The 21,796-nt window shown below is 41.3% G+C and overlaps 1 protein-coding gene across 1 annotated transcript; it reads left to right on the top strand.

The window, feature by feature from the left end:
- The first annotated feature begins 8,980 nt into the window (after positions 1 to 8,980).
- On the top strand, positions 8,981 to 21,749 carry mex3a (mex-3 RNA binding family member A). The gene is made up of 2 exons (XM_051405315.1): positions 8,981 to 9,487; positions 12,815 to 21,749. Exons 1-2 carry the CDS (start codon positions 9,067 to 9,069, stop codon positions 13,966 to 13,968), a joined length of 1,575 nt encoding a protein of 524 aa, XP_051261275.1. The 5' UTR covers positions 8,981 to 9,066; the 3' UTR covers positions 13,969 to 21,749.
- Positions 21,750 to 21,796: the final 47 nt, after the last annotated feature.

Below are 21,796 nucleotides of genomic sequence, written 5' to 3'. Positions count from 1 at the left end.
ATAATAATAATAATAAATGTAAAATATATATATTACAACATTGATAGAGGATATTTTACGTCCTGAGTACTTTCATACTTTAACCAAATTAACTATTTTTGACATTGTTATTCATACTTTTACTTAAGAATCTGAATACTTCTTTCACCACCCTGGGGCAGCTGTGGCTCAGGAGGTACAGCAGGTAGACCACTAATCAGGAGGTTGACAGTTCGATCCCCAGCTACTCCCAATGCAAGTGTCCCCTGTGCCATCGGTGTGAAAGTGTGTGAATGGGATTAGTTCATTTCTGATGAGAAGTTGGCACCTTGCACATGGCAGCCTCTGCCATCACTATATGACTGTGCGTTAATGTGGCGTGTAGTGTAAAGAGCTTTGAGTGGTTAGAGACAGGAAGGCACTATATAAGTGCAACTCCATTAATGCATTTCCATTTTGATGCATGTATTCAAAAACACCTAAAAGGACCACTTGAATTAACTAACTCATACTGCTGAAGCCTCAGCTGAACTTGATAATATATGTTTAGACATAATAAGGGATGTTTGTCCCCAATTTCTTGTACACTGAAATTTCTTTAGGATCTCTTTGAAGCTTTTTTTTCCCCAATTACAGTGACCAATATCCCTTTCAATATACATATAAACATTTAAGTACTGTAATAAGATACACTTGAATAACTTTACAAACCACTACCCTCAGATAAAACAAATGTTAAATATTAAATTAATTTAAGTACATTTTATCCTTTCTAAGATGATATACTCTCAGCATAGCTACTCTCAATGATATAAAAGATAAAAATATCAAACACATCTCAGTGTAACGTGATATTCAGCAGCCTCCAAAGTGACCATAAAGTTGAATCAACTCCTCTCTAAAACAGTTTCCACAAAACTGAGCATTATAACCTTCAGGAAGGTAAGATTCACTATATTAGACTGGGTGCAGTGGTGGAAGAAGTACTCAAATATTTTACTTAAGTAAAAAGTAGCAACTCTTTTGTATTATTAACCCTAATCTGTAGAGTAAGTAAAGTACCAAATACATTTAGTGGAGTAAAAAGTACAACATTTGCCTCTGAATTGGAGAACGTTGCAGACAATAGAAAAACACAAACAAAGTACCTCAAAATTGTACTTAAGTGCAGTTCTTGAGTGAATATATAAGTACTATCCGCCTCTGGCTGGGTGTACCTAACCAACTGTTATCTCTGTCCATCCCTGCAGTCCGATTTCCTCATGAATGATGCTGCAGCTCTCACACTGCGCCTCTCTGGCGCCCCCTGTCTTCTCTGTTGTCTGTTGTCAAATCATTCACAAGCACAGCGAAGATACTAAGCGCCATCCACTGGCTGACACACTGAATGGAAACTTGAGGGTGACGTCCCCCAACATGGGTCACAGAGTTCACCAATTGGTTCAACATCCTGCCTGCCTCCTTTAAGTAAGGACCCGAAAACACAACACACAGCCTTCCAGTTTAAACATTATTTACACTTATTACACAGAAACGGACTCAACTGGCTGCACCTACCTTCTCTCTCTGGGAAACAATGAAGCGCTTCTGCAGTCGTTTAAAACATGCCCCCCCTTTTTTTCCACGGTCACTACTGACCTTTCAAAATGTCGACAGTCCAGTTAATCATGATATTATCCACTGGGTCGGTTTTTCTTAGAACAAATCGGTGCAGGAGAACTCCTTTGAGCCGAGCCAGCAGCCAACAGCCACCTGCAAATCAACACACTTGATTAAACTGCCAATCTCTGCTAATTACAATGCAGCCTATAGGCGCCACCTGGCGACCATCATTAATGCTTGAGACCGCCTCGGATTGAGATTATTTTTAGCTGGTGAGGAATTTTCAGAGAAAGCAGGTGAAGTTTGTAGACAATAAAATATATGTACTTTGGAGTCTGTAAACTCAGTGCTACAGAAATCTCAACAAATTCATCACAGATCCATCACATCACCATTCAGATACTTCATATCACAGCAATCATCAAAACACTTTGATTGAATGCTCTGAGTACAATAACAGTGGTATACATTTCGCTCGGGACCCCCTGGAGAGCCCTGAGGGGCCCCTCCATGGACTCCATGGACCCCACTTTGGCAATAATTGATACACTGACCTGAGCTGGGTTTCACATGAATTGATAATTTAATTAAACTGGCAGCCAGGAAGCGTCATACAAACATTCCTCAAGGCAGCTATACCAAGCACGGCCACCACTATCAAGCTGTACAGATGGCCCAGTTGAATAGTGCAGTCAGTTTAATTCCCCGTGATCCCAAACTCATTCTAAACACAAACAAAAAGCACAAATTAAAAACAACTAAAGGGTGCTGCTGGAAATATTTTACAGAGCTCTGGGTGGGTATGCTTATCATTATGTAACAGCTGAACATGAATTTTACATGACCTATGTTACCGAGCTGTGAATGGTTTGTTTACATTCATAATGTTCATAAATGATGGAACAGGACTGCAGGTCACTCGGAGGCCTCATGATCTCTGAGAAAATAAGGCCGAGAATGTACCCATGCTTGCTGTGATTGTAGCTTACGTTGGTACTAAAACTGTACCTTCAGGGCAGTTTTCGTTTGTCATCTGTAACTCTGAAATGACTGCATAATCGCACTAACAAAGATGTACATATTTTGATGCTTTGGGAGGAAACTACAGCCTTCAAAATGTTCTTTTAGGCTGGAGCCCAACAGTAAACATGTTTATGATCCAAAAGATCAATCTCTGAATGACATACAGTTGTGGAAGAAGTACCCTGATCTTAATTACTTATATGAAAGTAGCAATACTACAATTTTAAATACTCCAATACAAATAAAAGTGCCACACAAAATGAAAAGTACTATTAGCAAATATCCAAAGTGCTCCAAAGCTAAACTGACAATTTCACAGTGTTATGTGACCATATATATTATATTTTATTTATTATCAGCATTTAAATGTTTTTTAGTCATCACACGGAAAAAGCCACACCCGCAAACAGAGGAAAAAAGCAGTGCCGTTGTAAACAGAATAAACTATATGGAGAAACTGATGGAGAAATATGATCAATATGTCAAATACAGGAGGAAATAGACAGTTAATGCCTGTAAGCTGTACTTTTCTTCTACAAATAATGTAATGTTGTAATGTTGCCCACATTAATCCATTCCTTTTGCCTGAAAATATCAGTAAAATCAAAGTTTACATCACTAGGATAATTTAAGACACCATCCAGTATCAGTGCTATCCTCCAGGACTACTACTACTATATTAACAAACAAACAATACAAGAATAAGACAGTTACAACACATCAAACAGCATGTTCATCAGGTGTAATGTCCAGATCTCAGTGAAGTTATTCAGGTTTATTCCAGACATAGGCACAAAGACACTACAGGATTCTCTGGATTCTCTTGCTAGTTTAGTAACTTTATTGTCTCTGGCTTCAGCATAAAGCCTTTAAAACAACACAAGAGATACTTTTTTTTTTAACTTCATACACTGTTGGGCAGTTAAAATGATAGCAAATGATCACATTTGATAAGATCATTGTATATTTTTTTCTTAATATGCAAAATTAGTTTTAAATGTAGCAGTCAGATAAATGTAGTGGAAGTCAAGTCCTAAGTAGTGGCGCATTAAGTATTCAAACTTAGTGAGTAATCGTCCTCTATTCAAAAATGGCATAATGGCTCCTTCCAGAGGTTTGTATTACTGTACATGCATTAATGTGTAAACAACATAACAACATTAACTACTACTGCTGGGTAGTTATTGTGTCATTGTGTATGTAAAATGAATCTAAATTGTAATGTTTCTCTCTAAAAATGTAGTGGAGTAGAAGCATAATATGAAAATACTCAAGTAAATTACAAATACTTCAGAATTTAACTTTAGTATGGCAATTGAGTAAATGTATTTAGTTACTTTCCACCACTGGTATTATGTAGCATAAAATATAAATACTCAAGTGAAGCAGATTCGTCTAAAATGTTCCTTAAATACACTACTTGTGTAAATGTACTCAATTACTTTCCATCACTGATTATACTGTCTGAAAATGACATTAAAGCTGATCCACTTTGCTTTTTATCCTTGACATATAAAAATGATCTTGAAGTGCAGTAGAGCTGCATGTTGTGCAATCAGGTGTGAGAGGCTTTAATTCTACCACGCCATCATAATTCAGTGACATTTTTTAAATTCAAATGTGACCCAACCAGTAATTCTACAGTGTGATAAGGATCGCGTGACTTAATCCTTCTGCAGATCAGAAAGAATGCACTCTTTCATAGCGTACCGTTAAAGCCATATTTGACTATCCCATTGACGGCAGTACATTCAGTAAAATGAGAAAATGAAGGCCAAGAAGAAAGTGAAGACCAAGCAGGACTCTTGAGTTCAAAAGCTCTTAGTGACGTGTGTGAGATCACCACCGTACTGGAAGCAAGCGGTGAGGTGAGTCTTACTCATCACTAGGCGTGTCACTGGCTGTACAGCATCAATGTGATTAGAGAGACAGGGGTGTGGAGGGGGGGGGAGTCAGAAGAGAGATGACCTAATACCCGTAAAAAGCAATGAAGTCATACTACCTGACTCATATTCCCTGCTGACACCAGCTCTCCCAATCACAACATCCCAGTGCCTGTGTGTTTGTTGTTAGAGGGTGAGGTGTGTGTGTGTGTGTGTGTGTGTGTGTGTGTGTGTGTGTGTGTGTGTGTGTGTGTCAAAAAGCTTCATATGCATCTGAGTATTTCACATTGGGTGAGGAGAGACTGCACTTGCTTCTGTGTTTGTGTGTGTGGGGAGTAGACAAAATCACACATTGTTGTGCAGAGAGTTTAAAGATGGAAAAAAAAGTGCCAACATGTTTGTCTCACCAAAGGCTTTGCTGCAAGCATAGTCACATACATAGCAGAGCTAAAATTATGAGCAAGTCGATTGATCAACAATTATTTTGATTATTATTCATTTATCAAGCAAATGTGTAAAAAAATAAAATAAAATTCTGGACAGTTGGTTGGAAAAAATAAGCCATTTTAACATGTGACCTTGGAAACTGTGATTAGCATTTGTCAGTTTTTCCTTTTACATCTTACATACTAAACTATTAACTGACTAACACACACAAATTGAATAGAGTAATTAATCAAGAAAATAATAACCAGTTGTGGTCCTGAAAAAACAGCCAAAGTTGTGAATAACACTTTTTAGCTGTCTCACTCACAAACAGTAGTTTTCTACAGAGTGTATTTGTGGATCACACACTGCTCACTAAACAAATCCCCAAGCATTGTAAAAAAGTGAATAAGCTGACAGGATTGACTCCAATGTGGAATGAAAACCTAGATTTGAACTGTATTACTTTACAGAGTCTTCATGTCTTGTCTCAGCTTATTAAAAGAATGTGCAGTTTTAAACAACATACACATTAAGCTTCACTTTCTGGTAATACTAGTGAAGCTTAATGAGTCTGACTTACCCCAAATTTGGAATACAGTTTAATTGTACTCCATCCTCCTCTTCAACCCCCTTTCTCTCTGTTTTCTATTCTTTACTTGTTATTTTGTTGTCTGTAAGTACCCATGCTACTGCTGCCCTGCCCTTTTCTCCCATGAAAAAAAGTGGGAAAAAACAAATTAATACATCAAATAAAAACAAATACAAAAAAAACAACCAAATAAAACTTTTCTTTTGTTAATACAGAAGGGAAAACCCCACACACAACGTGGCCACTGCATTTAGTGTTTCATTTGTGCAGCTGATCGACTTCAGGGCTCTCGTCAGCTCATGAGCACAAGATGTGGTATCATTTGCATGAGGTCTTACATCATCCCTGAGAGCTCGTTCACTATGGCATCAGCACGTGGTGCTTAGCCAACATATCCCTTTGTGCTCACAGAAGCCTCATTCAAGTGACAGCGGGGCACCAGAAAAGTCTTGAAAAGGACATCTGGCCGTGGAAGTCAAAGGGATGTCCTTTAGGGATTCACAGACATGTCTTTACAACCTATTAAGCTTTTCTCTTTGAAAGACAGAAACTGTCCATAGGTGAGAGCAATATTTGCATGGGTTCTTGGACAAAGAGATTGGTATGTGTCTCTGCGGCACAGTAAACCACAGCATCTCCCCAAAGATGCCAGTCAGCCTTTCATCGGGGGAAAAAAAGAGAAACCGCACTACTGTGACGACCAGATGGTCAAGATCATTGAGTTTTTTTGTGTGCAAGTAACATGACCTCAACACTCTGTGTTTCACAAGTGTAGCTAACACACGCACACACACATATGCACACAGAAACACAAGTGTGCAAGTGAGAATTGTAGCCTAAAGCCATAGGCAGTGAGGTCTAAATGAAAGACCAGACCTGCTGTGGCTCATTCAGAGCAAGAGAAGGTTTAGTTCAGGGTCACAAAGGTTATGTGGTACAACAGCATCACCAATCAGGCCTCCAACAGGCCAAGCCTAACTCACACATCCAGGCAGAGAGGGATGTGTTGAATGGGGGGAAACACTATCCCAGATCCATGCTTTTTATTGATTGGGGCTCTGGACTCCCGGCGGACCCCTTTTAATGGAGCCAGACGACCTCTTGGACACACTGGCATACTCAGTGCACCACTGAGAAGCTGGCCCTTGTGTGGTGCTCGTCCCCATCCCAACCATGCTCTCACCCAATCCTCTGGTCTCTCCAATGGGTGGGGTGGGGATTGGGGGCAGACCCCCCGGGCCCACCCTCTAGTCCTTCATGCATCACGCCATCCTGCTCTCTTCCTGCTGCTGCTTTTTATCCATGTTATTGGGTGGAGAGGGGATGTTTTAATCCAGGACTCTTACCAGGAGTCTCCCTGTGAGTTCTCATCTGCAACACACCCTTGGGGAACAAACCCCTTCCTGATTGGCACCCAGAGAGCGCGTCTAGACTGTGATTATGCATGTAAATACACCTGCTCTATCGTTCTGGTAGCAGTTTTATCACAACATTTATATTTTATTCTATTTTCAGACATGGTGTTTGGAAATTTGTGATTATATTGTTGCTCAATTCTATGTGTTATTAAAAGGCAGAAGGCGTTCTCACTAGAAATGCTAAAATATTCATGCTGAATCTCCCTTAGAGTCACATGCCACGCTCAGTCTGTCATATAAGCCCAAATGGAAGACCGCGTGTGTGTTTAAGTTTTTCTTATTACAGGTAGAGTGTGAGAAAACACCACGTATGATGGAGAATTAATAATTGGGTTTAATGGAGGGAGTTAAAATGCACAAGTCATCTATAGAGTGAATTCAACACCTCCCCTGGGAACACAAAGCACACACACAGATTTCAAGAAATTTCCTTTCAACAGAAATGAATATATAAACATCAGTGGACATCAAATTCAGTGTTTTTATTGTGTTTTATTTATTGTTTTTGCTCATATGGACGGTGAAGCGGTGGAGCAATTAATGTTTTCTCAGAGAAAAACATCCCCAGAGTTTGCCTCGTCATTCAGGTGGCCTTACGCAACACATACTCACTGTACATCCCAACCATGCATATGCACAGATGGTAACGATAGGCTAAGCTCCAGTTAGACTGACAAGGAAGCTGAAAACATGACATCAGTTGCTGTTCAGCACTGTATGGCAATTTTATATACCAGACGCAATGTTTCCTCAAAGCTTTATTTATGGTGGTGACCCAAGAGTAATGATAATTTACAACTCAGTAATAAAATAATTATAGTATAAGAGAAATCTCCTCACTTTATTTTTTTCTGGTCTTACTTATTTATCTATTGCAGATAAATGAAAATTTCCAGGTTTTAATGGCAATAAATGTAAGTTGCAGGTACTTTGCTACCTGTTTGAAACCTAAAAAAAACTCCAAAAATTGAAGAAAAGTCTAACTAAATTAATACAATGATAATCATTCTTGTTATTTTATTATTATATTATTTTATTATTATTACTTCTTATTGCTGCAGTTTGAGTCTTTGTGTTGTACTACAACCATGCCGTCAGGCGTGGCTTCTGTCGAGGACATCTTGGGGAGTCTGTGCGCGAAACGAACGGCGCGGTTCTTTGTTCACCGGGGCTGCTGCAAAACCCTTGGTTTTTTTTGTGTGTGTGTGTGTTTTTTTTTTTAACGGGAAATGTGTGAGGGCTTTTCTGATGCTCCCTCGCTGCATAGGGTCTGCAACGCCTGTCTGACAACTCCCTTTCTCTTCTCCTCCTCGTATACAGCCCCCACCGCCCCCTCCAGACACCCTCTTTCCCTCCTATACATAACATCCTCATGCGCAACGGCGCCGGAGACAACAACGCGGTGACCTGCCGCAAAGCACGGCTACATAGAGGTGGGCGGACACCCCCCCAAAAAAAAAATGCCACTAACTCCTTTACTCTCAAAATTCATGTCAGATGGTCCGCGATCCCACCCATAATATGCAGGAGCAGCTCGTTTTTTCTCTGAACGTTAAAGTTGACATCATCTTTTCACCACCAGATGAACCATGTGCGCACTGTACTTGCACCTTTTGATACGCAACTGTTTACATCCTGGATGGCTATTCTTACATAAGTCGCCGAAATGCGGTTTTCGGGCTACACTGCAGCTCTAGAGAGCCGCGGACCAGTGTGCGTTGAGACGAGTGCGGTGCAGGATGTAAACTATGAGGTATTTTCTGCTCTTCTATAGGTAACGGGGGGGGGGGGGAAGGAGCTTGATTTGAGATGCCACAGGCTTGGGAACCTGAGACGGAATGGTACAACGGGAGGGCGGCTCGTTTTGTCTCGGCGAGGAGGGGAGCTGTGTAAACCAGACTGGGTGGAGCAACACATCGCCCGCCCCATCTATCGTGCAGACGGCCTTGTGTCCCGTTTGCCTGGAGCTCGGAGAGAGACTACTGTACTGAAAGTCTGGATAGAGAGAGAGGGGGCCGGTCTATGGGAGGGACTAGCGCAAAGGGGGGAATTGGAAGGAGGAGGGGGTGAGGAGGAGGCGGCACGGGTGCTGTTTCTCCAGTCTCTTTCCCCTGTCTTTGTCTCACACACTCTTTTGTTAGCCATGCCTAGCCTGCTGGTTCTAGCAGGGATCATGGAGAAAAATGGGGGCTACGGCGGGGATCTGGCCGGCTCCGGCTTCGGAAGCGAAGGTCTCCTTGTGCCGCCCGACGAGGAGGAAGACGACTCCCGTGCCCTCAGGGTCGCGCTGGGCCAGTTGTCTCTGCTGGGGCTCGGGGAAGGCGAGGACGGCGGCGGAGCCCCAACAACAGGAGTACAGGACCGGAGTAACAATAACAACAACCACCACAACCACACGAACAGCGTCGGAGGTGGCGGGGACACGGCGATTCTGCAAGGGAAGAGCAAGTTGTGCGCCCTGTACGAGAGCTCCTCAAGTGAGACGAAAGGACGAGGCTGCAACATAACAGAATGCGTCCCAGTGCCCAGCTCTGAACATGTGGCCGAAATAGTGGGGAGACAAGGTAAACCGCTGGCTTGCAAATAATTTCCCCCGTCAAACTTAGTGCTTTTATCCCACTAACAGTGCTGCATTACCCCCGCCGTGGTTTCCCGTGTGCTTTGTTTTTTGTTCTCTAACTGTTACCTGGTGTTATTTGACAAAGAAAAGGGAGTGGTGTGTGTGTGTGTGCTCGCGTGTTTTTTGTACTCCCCCGAGACATCAGCCTCCCACTTTTTCAGCCACAATGTTGCAAGTTCTCGTGTACTCATCCTAACACTCACACATTGAAACAAGTCGTTTCGCTGCTTTTGGGGGTTTTATTTAGCTTTTGCTTTTTTTTTTTTTTTTTTGGAGTGAATTTGCACAGAGAGCATGAGAGAGAGCCCACCCCACCCCCGCCCACCCCCCCGTTCCCTACTGGGCGAATTATTCTACATCCACGCCATCAATGTCAGCGCACAGACACACACTGGAGCACGGAGAGCACTTGCTTCCTTTGTCGTCTGAGACGCGCCAGACTGTTCAAAAAAGGCAACGTGCAGCAGGCGAGGAGAGGAATGTCTTTCACTTTTAAATGGTTGATAGGAAAATGGCCAGAATATACACGTTTGGTCTCAGTGGTGGAAGATGTTGTGCCTCTTTCCACATTTATTCAGCTCGTTGTTTATGTTGCGCACTGCCCCAGTGACACAATTGGACAATAGAGCGAGCGTGGTCCACTTGTTTTTTTTCAAACGAGGGAGTTGGAAAGTTCAATTCCAGACACATTACAGGTTCTGCCCCATTTTTCTTGCAGTTGGAGGTTTTTTTTATTGAACAAAGACCTGAAGTTGAATGACAGCAGCTGTCAAACAAAGGTGTGAAAGTCGGGGGATGAGGGGAGGGGCGCATTAAGACAGTGTTTCTGCTTGGCACACGGGATGGCCTTAAAGGGTGACTCAGCGAGAAGTTGCACCAGGAGGTGGGAATCCTTATTTAAAAAACAGAAAATTCAGTTGTTTGTGCTTATTTGTAGTAAAGCTGTTGTCAGGTGAATTTTTAATTTTTTTGCTCTATCCAAGTTCCATATTTGTGTACAACCAAGCTTGAACCTAAGTTGCTTTTGAAGCAGGGGACCCAGAAGTAGATTTTTTTTGTCTTCTTTCTTCTGCTTGGTGGTGGTGTTTGTGTGGCTGCACCCATTGTTAACTGTTGTGATGGACCCATGGGTGAGAGGGGCAGAAAAAACAAGGATGGGGACGGAAGGGCAGTATAGCATTTAAAAGCTGAATGGGAGTCACGCCTTGGAGCTCAACACAAGGGGCTCCTCATGAGCCCCACTTCACTGCACACTCTCAATACCACATGGTTGTCTGTCAGGAGAGGGAGTAATAGGCGGTCGGACTGAGAGAAGTACAAACACTGCAGGGTGGATAAGGTACCATTAGCAAATCCTGATTTATCATGCAACAAAAACAAACAGGTCGCGAATAATGTCAAAGGGGGTTCAGAGGAGTTGGGATGGCTTCTTTTACCAACACTCTCCTTTCTTGCTCCACTGCTGTGGTAATGTGGATTTACTTTGTGTTGCTAAGTGCCCCTTGTCTCCCATTGCGGCTCCTGTTCTTTACTCTGAAGTGTAAGTTTTGAATTTTAATGGGGTAACCGAAGACAGCCGGAGGGTGGATCCAGTGAGCACAAGTGCAAGGAGAGGACCCTTTTGCCTTGACCGAGAAGAAGTGCTGATTTGGGGGGATTTGAGTCGAGCTGCTTTTGATTCAGGCCCTTCGTTAGTTAGCACTACATACACACCCCCTTCTTCTCAGCACCATGCATCACAGCCCGCCTGGTGAATCTGGCAAACGGAGTATCCTGTCACGAAGAAAGGGTTGGATATGATTGTTTTCTCCTGTCGGGAGTCACAGGCATTGATTCCAGAGGATGCTCTTGTACCTTCCTCTGGAGCACTTCAGATCAAGGGTGGCTTTGTTTTGAATCACAGGCACCTCTTACACCACAGTCGAAAATACAATTGTCACAAGTGACCTCAATTTCTGGTTGCAAGTAATTAATCTTTGCCTATTTTGTTTACAGATAATTATTTAATTGAGACATTAATTTGGACTAATTAAAAGGTACAATGTAGTTCGAGAAAAGGAATTTGGCAATTGCTCTTTGATCCCCGTGGCATGAACAGGTCTATTAGCTTAATACCAGGCAATGGCCACAAAGGGCATTTTCACATTTTGGATATGAGCAATACTAAACCTTTAGAGCATCACTGTCCTTCTGTCCGCACCACGGGTCCCTGAGAAGTAAGTGTTCCTGAACAAAGTAGGCCTATTTAGTAGCATTAGAGTTACATTCCTCTTCACCATAAGGTATTCTGATACCTGCTGCTGCTGTGATTTTCAGATAGGTAATGCAATGATGTGCTGTGTGATGTGAAGCACTTGGAGTCTGGTGAAATTTGTTCAACAGGAAGATATAGGTGCCTGATAATTCTTGCTTGTCCAAAGAGATGCACCGGCCTCTTTAAGACACGGTCGAAACGGGAAAGGCATGTTTAGGTCGTCAATAAACGTGAATGTATTAATGAGGAAGCTGCCAGAGTTTCTGAATGAAAACGACTTGATGCATTCTTCATGGGGTGTAATGGGAACAGAATTGCTACGTCTTTTCTTAGCATGTTCCTCTTGACCTCAAATGCACCTGACAATCCTCTGAAATAATTACTGATTTACTCCATGTCCTGTTCTGTCCCATTACAATGGCAAGTAATTTGTCATGAAATAACATCAACCTGCACTCTCTGCCTTAAAAGCACTTAATAGAGTAAACTATTGCGCACTGATCAGAAACAGGGCAGATATAGAGCAATAAAAGGCCCAAAAACAAAGCATATGTGGATTGACTGTATTGTCTCCTAAGTTCAAGGAGAGGTCGGAAAGCGATTGCTCACCAGCATAGGGCAAATATATTGCATTTGCTCTTACAACCCTCCAAAACACTCCAGTCTACGCTGACCAGTGCCTCTGCATCATCCATGTATCTCTTAGTAATTTGTGTGTTTGATTTAGAGCTAAAAAATAAGTACACTAGAGAAGTACACTAATGCTTAGGTGCTTGAAACCTCATAAATCATGATAATTACTCCCTGGCCAGTAAAAACCTGCATCATATTAGGTGAAACTATCATAACCAGTGAACAAATCTGAATTTACAGTGAACTAAGGAGATATTTTTGTGAGCTCAGGTTGATAGCAAAGTGTGTTCTCACTTGTAACCGTTTCACTTGATCTGTGAGTCACAAAATTTATCCGATGTATCCTATTTACTTATTTTAAAATGTATTTCGGTGTCTCTGCAGGTTGCAAGATCAAAGCCCTGAGGGCCAAGACCAACACCTACATCAAAACCCCCGTTAGAGGAGAGGAGCCTGTGTTCTTAATCACTGGCCGGAAGGAGGATGTTGCACTGGCCCGCCGTGAAATCATCTCTGCTGCAGAGCACTTCTCCATGCTCCGGGCATCCCGCAACAAGCTGGGAGTGTCCTTTAGCGGCTCCCCGCCCACACCTTTGCCAGGTCAGACCACCATTCAGGTGAGAGTGCCATACCGTGTTGTGGGGCTGGTAGTGGGGCCTAAAGGATCCACCATCAAACGCATCCAGCAGCAAACCTGTACTTACATCGTCACTCCCAGTCGAGACCGCGACCCTGTCTTTGAAATCACAGGGTCACCGAGCAACGCCGAGCGGGCCCGCGAGGAGATTGAAGCACACATCGCTTTCCGAACAGGAGGCCTGCATGACCACAATAACGAGAACGACTGTCTGGGGCCGAATGGTGGAAGCAGCCCAGCGGGCAGCAGCGGTGGTCTGGAGAGCCGGCTACAGCAGGTGTGGGGGCTGCAGGGGGGCCAGCGCAAGCCTCTCACCAGCAGCTACCGCCAGAACTTCTCAGATGCCATGGTTGGAGGGGGAGGGGGAGGAGGAAGTGAGGGAGGGGGAATCTACAACAAGAGCAACTTCTCCAGCTCTGGAGAGAAGCCTTGCTCTTATTTTGGATCAGAGGGTACCCAGAGCTGGGGCGATCCTGACTACCCCAAACAGGTGGCCTTCTACGCCCAGCAGCGTTCCAAGAGCTTTGGAGGCCTCCCGCTCCCCCTGACCAGACTCTCCCCTGGCTTACCAGAGCCCTGCGGAGGTGGAAGCACCAACAACTCTTCAGTCACCAGCATTGTGCCCGTAGCCGGCTCACCTCATGCCCAGGCCCGCCGCGCCCACAGCGAGCCCACCTCAGCCGGCGAGGGTTTCCCAGGCCGTCTGCCAGTGCCGGACTCGCCACCGGCCACTGTGCGGGACTGCATGACCTGCTTTGAAAGCAAAGTGACGGCTGCCTTGGTGCCCTGTGGCCATAACCTCTTCTGCATGGAGTGTGCCATCCGAATCTGTGAGCTCAACCACCCGGAGTGCCCAGTGTGCCACACCCAGGTCACACAGGCCATCCGAATATTCTCCTAAGGAACCACATCAGTTTTTATCATTAGTTTTGTCAGTGTTTGTTCAATAATTATTTACTGTTATTATGATTATTATTATAATACACATTTTTGTTTTTCAGAAAATTTAAAAACAACCAAGCAGATATTTTAGAAGGCACTGCTTGCTTTACTAAAAAGTATAAGAAATATTTTTAAGTTTTTCTTTTATATATATATATGCATATATATTTTATAAAAGTTTTGTTTATAAGAGAAGTATAGTACCTTGCATTTTCAGTTTTTTGACTGCTGCTGTTTTTCATTCATGAATCACAGTGTAGGCAGAGGTAGACAGTAATGTGAACATTTTATTATTCAAATTTTTATTTTACCATGAAGTGGGTTTATATGGAAGGAAGATGATTGTTGAGGTACCCAATCTGCACCTGACTGACCTAGAAAGTCAATGTTGTTATTAGAAGGAAAAAAAACAGAATTTTCATTGCACCTTACAATCATCTTTGTCTAAAATAGGATTTTCAATCATACCTGGAAATTTTGGGAACTGATGTGAAGGTGAATTCAGCCTTTTCAGTTTTACTGTGATTGTGGTTTGATATAATAGGTCCAAAATAGATATTAATTTTAGCAAAATGAAAATGTGAATAGATTGGTTCCGGTCAAAGCCATGTAACCTTTACAAGAAAACAAAAGACACCCCCATATTTCATTCTTATACCTTAAAGTCTTATAAACCAGATTAATCCTAAGAAGGGATAGGACATTACAACATTTATTTATAACAATTGGTTACATTTTATTGGTGTGATTATTCACAGAGATAGATAAAAGTTGTATAAAGTATCAGTCAAATTTTCTTTCCAGTAGCCATTGATTACACTTTGGTCACTGCAGTTTGTTGAAAAGATTCAGTAATGCTTGCTCCTCGTGGCACTTGAAAAGCATGTGGTTCCTGGGTTGGCTTAAAGCACTGATTTAATTTGTGAGGCCGAAAGCCTTGGAATTCATCCAGTTGGCTAGTTCTCGATATCTGTCTCCCCAATGGACTTGTTTCAAAGCCACCTTAACCGCGCTTTATTGTCTTGTGTGGTCATTTGGCCACAGTCGCTGAACGATATAGGACACAGCAAGAGCTCTAGTCAACAAGCATTTCTCTGAGGTGTGCACTGTAAATAAAGAGGAGAATTAGTATGTGGACAGAAGCCGAGTAAAACTGTAAAATGTTTCCTGAATCAGCAGCAGACTCAGATTAAAATAGTTGACACTGTAAAATACAGAGCCCCAAATCAGTAATCCTTACTCCACGTCCCCAATTCTAACAGCATTATGTGTGAGCTCTGAGGGGCCAGCTGTCTCCCCTGTAATTAGCAAAGCTGTACAGGAGCAGGTGTTTCATGGCACACTGTGGCTGTGACCCCAAGTTGGAGGTCTCGCCTAGCCCCCTTTCTTTCTCTCTTTTCTTTGGCTTTTATGTCTCCCCCTGCTTACAGTTCGATCGTTTGCTTTCGAAGGCCTCGCTGAGTGGGGCGTATTGTCTGGGCCCGGTAGCGGCGTGGGCTGCAGAGTGCTCGGACACGGCCTGGATCTACTCATTGATAATTAGGCAAATGGGTTGGTCCAGGTGCGGACCGTGTGGGGACTCTGGAACTGTATGAGGGGTAGGACAGGGTCCCGCAGCGCGCCCCACCCCAGTGTTACAGGCACAGAGAGGGGGCTGGACGGTCTGGATGCAGCTGGGCGAATAGGACCCCCTCCTTCCACTCCCTCTTGCCCCTTCCTCCCCCCTTTTCCTCTCCTTTTCTGCTGCTCTGAGCTGTCCCTACTGGGGAGAGGGGGCCTCTTTTGTCCCAAAACACACACACACACACATACAAAATTTGAAAGACACTAGCTGAATTTGGCAGCGCCTGTGAAATGAGGGGAGGCTTAGCAGCAAAATAAATTATCTACAGTTATCAGGAGATATACCAGTTACCTGTTTTCAGCGTTAATGTCGCACAATTTCCTGTATACCCTTTGCAAATGAGGATAATGTACGTGCTTACCTACAAAGAAAGATTGCGTGATCCTATCGCACGGGGGTGCAGCATTAACTCCCCCCCCCACACTCCCCAACTGCACCACCCTGAAATTTGTATGGGGTCGTGTTTGTGTGACAGCGCCAGTGCAGATCGTGTCAGCTCGCTACTGTATGGGACATCCTGCAGCTGCCCCTTCACTATGGACACCCGGGCTTCAGCCAATGGCAGCCCCCCCCGCTTTGAGCTTCCAGAATGAAATCAGACAATTGTAATTGACAGGAAAGCAGAGGAAACGCCCCATTTAACCAGCACTCATGCTGAATCAAATTACACACCCTCTGCGTCTGCCTTAGCCCCAGCCTGGGGATTTCAGAGGGCTAGAGGAGAGCGGATGGGGGTAGGGATTAAAGCTGTTGAATGATAGGGGAGGGGGGGGGGTCATTTTGGCTGGAGAAAGAGACAAGTATGCTCCAAAAATATTAAACCTTGCAGCAGTTTTATTGATCACTCAAGTCTTGCAGCGAATTTTGAGTTGTTGTCACATGTGGGCCAGTAGTGGTGATGGGGAACACCGGTGATTCAGCAGGCCTCTCTCGCGTTGTGCTAGAGAACAATTCAACTCGGCTTCTGTCTCAAAAAAAGAACTAACAGTTACAGATTGTGTCTTCTTGGACACAAAGGCCCCTCCTTTTTAAACAATAAATAAATAAATAAACATTTAAAGCAGACCACTCGCCTGTGGACTGCAGGGAAAGCACTGTACTTGCAAAAAAGTACCCTGAAATCTATCTGATGTAGAAAGAAAGAATAGTTATGATTTTATGGATGGAGAAATTGCACAGTGGTTTGGCTTAAGCTTTCAATGTCAAATTCAAGGCAGTACGACACTGTTCTTTGAACGTAGTATTTTTGTTATTTTGTTTTCTGCCTTAATATTTTTTACTAAAATATCGCCATTACTTTGGCATACAAGGTAGCAACTTTGGCCTTTGATAGTACCGCCCCCTAAAACAACTTTTAAAATACTTTATTTTTGGAGAAAAGAATGTGAATCAAACTGCTTGGGTGGGGATTAGAGGGATTCAGGAAATTAGGCTCTTCAACACTTTTCTTAAAATATAAAGTAGAGCACCTTATTACAAAACATGCGCATTTGATTAATACCAAACCGACCACTGATGGTGAAATACATTTCATAGAATTTGAAAGACATGCACATAAGGATTCCCTATCATTTTTTTGTATTATGGTGGTTCTTGTTCTTAATACTACAGTAGTACTAGTTGTAATTTGGGAGACCTCTCATCCATTTAGTCAATGCTGATGACTTGGTTGAGTTTTGCACTGGTTTAATGAAGAGAGGGCTTATTTGAGAATCTCCCTATTTAGACGCTGTATAAGTTAATGAGTATTGTACTTTATTGGAAAGCACTCTGAGCATCTATGTAAATACAGTATGTGTATCGGTTATGAACATCCAGACAAAGGCCCCGCTTGAAGTGAGGTTTTGATTATTTTTACAAACTGAAGGTGTCATTGTCAATGTTTTAGCTTATGGAATTCAAAATGTTTCTGAGTTTTAGGGAGAGTAAATCTTTTATATATGCGCCCCATCCTCCTTTTTGACTATAATAGTATATTAGATAGATCCATACATTTAAGAAATATTATTTAAACTGATTAACTTAGTATTTCATCCAAATATATAGATAAGAAATTAACCAGACACTACTATAAGCTGTAATAATGAATATCCTTTATAAAGCCGCTGATGTATAAATCCAATCTCAAATAAAAACTCAAATGAATAGTATGTGTAATAACCTAAGCCCAAATGAATAAATCAGTTTCTATGTATATTAGGATGAAAAGCAATAATATGACTATACTGGGACAATAAACAAAGGAGCCTGCTTAGTCAGTTCTTTAAATAATATTCTATTCAGAAATTGACCTTCACTATTAGGATAATACCGTTGCATTTTTGTCTCATATCTGCTTAAAATTCATTATGGATTCATGCCAGTTGAAACAGAGATATAATTAATTAGTAACCGTTTCAGGATAAGTAATTGTTCTTGTTGTGTTCATCAGGGTCTTAGTCATTTAATTCCTAATTTTTTATTTTATTTAATTTTTTTTTAAACTTTTTTGAATATCAATCAGATCACAGGGTGGGTCAAGACAAACTTAAGGATTCCTTCTCCTGAGTAGCACTGAAAAGATGAAACTGCAATTTCTGTGACTTAAGAGGAAATCTCATTACGCTGTAAAAGTGATCCCTGAAGTGTAAACAAACAGCAAGACCAGAGCATAAGCACTGGAGTCTGTCCTGCTTGTTAAAAAGCAGGAGCTGGTGACTTTACTTATGACAGACTGATGTCTCGAAGGCTTTGGTCTAGAACGTACACACAGTAGTGAGAAGGAGAGGGTAGGACAACATGATATGATGTACCAGTCACTCTCTTTCTGCAGTCATGTTGTCAATCTTTGATTCTTTACACTCGTTATTCTTTGTTAAATTACATACAGGGCAGACGTGTTACTTACAGCATATCTTAAGATGATTTCTGTTTACATAGTAATTATAGGTTTCTGATTTCATGGCTCTATTTGATACGTGCACCTACTTTTTCATCTCTTATTGTTTTTGAAAGAAAAAGGTCAGACATAGCCAAAGAACAAAATACAAGAAGAGAACATGAACTAACTTATCACTTGAGTTAACTTATTTTAGCATCAAAATCAACTTGGTTTAGAGTTTATTGAATCAGGATTATTAAGAAATAATCGCATAGCTAGAATTACTCTGTTTACCCAAAAGTCTTAGAAGCCACTCAATCGATATCTGTGAAATGAAGGCATATCATGTTTCAGTGTTGTAAGATTAGTTTAATACTACAGAGGCGCCGGTAACAGACTTACTTCTCCCCAAAGAGATCAGCTTAAAGCACATCCTGGCACTTACACAGTCCTTTGAGTACTTTTCTATTGTCCTGGTTAGGTTGTTGGGAGAAAAACAGTCCAGGGAATATCTTAATCTTTCTGAAAAACTGACCGATGTTGAGAAGTTGAGATAAAACGGGACTGCCCAAGAAATAAAAAAAAAAATAGACAGACAAGGAATTGTGTTGACAATGACAAGTCAGTGAAAATTCAGGCTGAATTCTTAATTTTTTAGGACCCTCAGAGTAAACTGTGAGGGATTACGTTTAGGTGTAAACAAAGTGACAGTGTAATAGTGAACAACACAACGCTGTTTTTAGTTAATATCGTTTAGAGAGCCATTAACTGTATCCTTAAGTTTAACTGCATGTTAGTAAAGTAGGTAAGATTTATCAGAAAAAAGTTAAGATCGCATAACGAATTCATCAGCCTGATACCTAAAGTGTATAAAAAGCTTTAAGACTTTAAAGTGAACATCGGTTTAAAATCATATATTTACCGTGTAGTTTAACTAATCGATACATAAAGTTTAATTATGATTCTTAAGAATATGCTAAGGTGTAAGTTTCATTTGTCCAACTCACCCAGTATGAAATACTTTTTAATTCAGTGGTGCAACAAAGGGGTGGGGTGACTCACAGTGACATTTGATTCATTAAGTTCTTGTTAGTATTATTTACAATATTGTATTAAGCTTACTATTATAGTAATGGTAGAAACTGTTGATGTTTTTCTTCTCTTGATATGAAAAGGTCTTTATGCATTTATGTAGAATCCCTTTTAAGGAGTGATAGGAAATCCTTATTTTCAATGGATGCACTTAAGCAATTGTACCAACCTGTCTAAATCACACATTGAGCAAGTAATGCATTTGAATGTAAAAAAAAAAAAAAAAAAAAAAAAAAAAGACCACTCAACTCAATGCACTCCTTATGCTTATTGTTTTGTCAATTTACAAGTGAGCTTTAAGTTTTTGTTTGTTTTTTGGAAAGGATTTGCGACAGGTTTTCAACGTAGACTATATTTGAGTTCTTCCACATACATTTATAGAAAGTAACTTAAAATGAATAAAAAAAAACATATTACAATTTCTCAAATCTATTTTGCTAACATGGGTTATTATTTCATAGAAAGCAGAGGAAAAAAAAGAAGTCAGTATCTGGAAGTTATTTATGAAAAGTAAAAAAAAAAAAAATGAAGCAACATATTTATGAGTAACCTCAAGACATTTTGTTTTTTAATTAAAATTACAAGAAGTTAATATATTTCTAAACACAGGGAAGTCAGTTTCTACTAATAAGTAAAATGAGAAAAGAAGTTTAGAAGTTTTATTTATGAAAGTTATGGACGCTCGTCTTTTCCACGTACTTCATGGTAAATGAAGTAAATGGAACGAGAGTTCCCCATAGCTTAAATTTTAACTTCAGACATGCACTACTTCAACATCGGTGCATTCACAATGGAATAATTACAGAAAATAATATAATATTTTTTAGAATTTGGAGATATTTTAGTCACAGAGCATCAATTTTGTGCCTCAATTATATATTTTTCCTGCATCAGCATTCTTTGTGCAGTGCTGCTTGCTGTAACCCCTTTCTCCCCTTCAACTAACCCCATGTTACTGACTGAAACACATAACTCATTTCCTCTGTAATCTAAACTCGCTTTTACTTATCAAACGTATAAAACATGTTACGACTGCAACGCTTGGAATGAATGAGGCAGCTGTGACCCTCTCGCCAAAAGGGCCACACATAACTTGTACACACTTTCATTCATACATTTTCTACATCTACTACTCAGACAGTTTGTGATCACTAGCGACGGAGCATAATCAGCTTAAAGACAGCCTTCATGAGAGACTTTCCCTAATGTGTTAATTAGGTGAAATGTGCAAATTGAGCGGAGGCATCTAGGAGAGGACAACAGCGCACTGTGTAGTAGATCTATGTAACTAGATGCACACATATACACACAACAGATTCATTACCGTACTAGTTTGCATGTATGTTGTATGGTCACTTAGACAGGAGAAATGGTGCAGGTCCTGTGTTGTCCTTTGACATCAGTGCACCTGGGCTGTTTCTCCTCTGTAGATTTTCATAGTTGGAGTCTCTTTGGAAACTGGAAAGTTGACATGAGTTTGGAGCCAGGCAAAGAGACCATTTCAGTCCCCACATCAAAGTCGGATTTTGTATTCTCAGTTACCTGTTAGTGATGAAAGACTGTTTGCACCTCATATTGATTAACTTGAAGTTCTTCGTTTAAGAGTTGATACGGATAAATAAAACTTGACGAAAACACTACAATGGCACATTTTCTGCTGCATGTAAAGGACGGGGTCTGAAGTGGCACTCGCTGGTGAAACTCGCAACCTTTTCCAAAGAGGCCAATACAGTCTGACAGTTTGTCTTTGGTAGCGTTTCCAATTTTTCCAGCACAGTAGAGGTGTTTCATACCGGTCTAATAGTGGTCGTAGTGCATTAGTTTTTGGGCCAGCATCACCTGGCGTTAGTTTCTGGTTTCTCTGTGAACAGTGAAAGAGGGTTACCAATGTGGCTCTCTGTGGCTGACCGTCAACTTTGATGGATGGAAAAAAAAAAAAAAAAAAAGAAGTCTTTGAACTCTGTTACAGTATGCCATGCCCTTACAAGGCATGTGATATTGCAGGTTTATTTGTTATAGCACATGTTTTTTTGTGAATTACATTTTTTGGAGACATTTTTATTATTATTATTGTATCTGCGCCATGTTAGTTCTGGTTCTTTGTTATTTTTCCAAGATTCAAGATGTATTGTAAATGTTTCTAATAAAACAAAAATGAAATGATCTCCAATTGAAAACAGTTGTCTTTTTTTGTTTGTGGGAGTTTTTATG

Source organism: Dicentrarchus labrax, unplaced genomic scaffold (assembly GCF_905237075.1).
Source record: "Dicentrarchus labrax unplaced genomic scaffold, dlabrax2021, whole genome shotgun sequence".
NCBI classification, from domain to species: Eukaryota; Metazoa; Chordata; class Actinopteri; family Moronidae; genus Dicentrarchus; species Dicentrarchus labrax.
The sequence above is the reverse complement of the archived record's forward strand: the minus strand, read 5'-3'. Positions and strand labels throughout refer to the sequence as shown.

Bases quoted from the DNA above. Each gene is read 5' to 3' on its own strand.
- mex3a (XM_051405315.1), top strand. From the start codon at position 9,067: ATGCCTAGCCTGCTGGTTCTAGCAGGGATCATGGAGAAAAATGGGGGC. The intron at 9,488-12,814 runs GTAAACCGCTGG...GTGTCTCTGCAG, and splicing joins CGAAATAGTGGGGAGACAAG to GTTGCAAGATCAAAGCCCTG.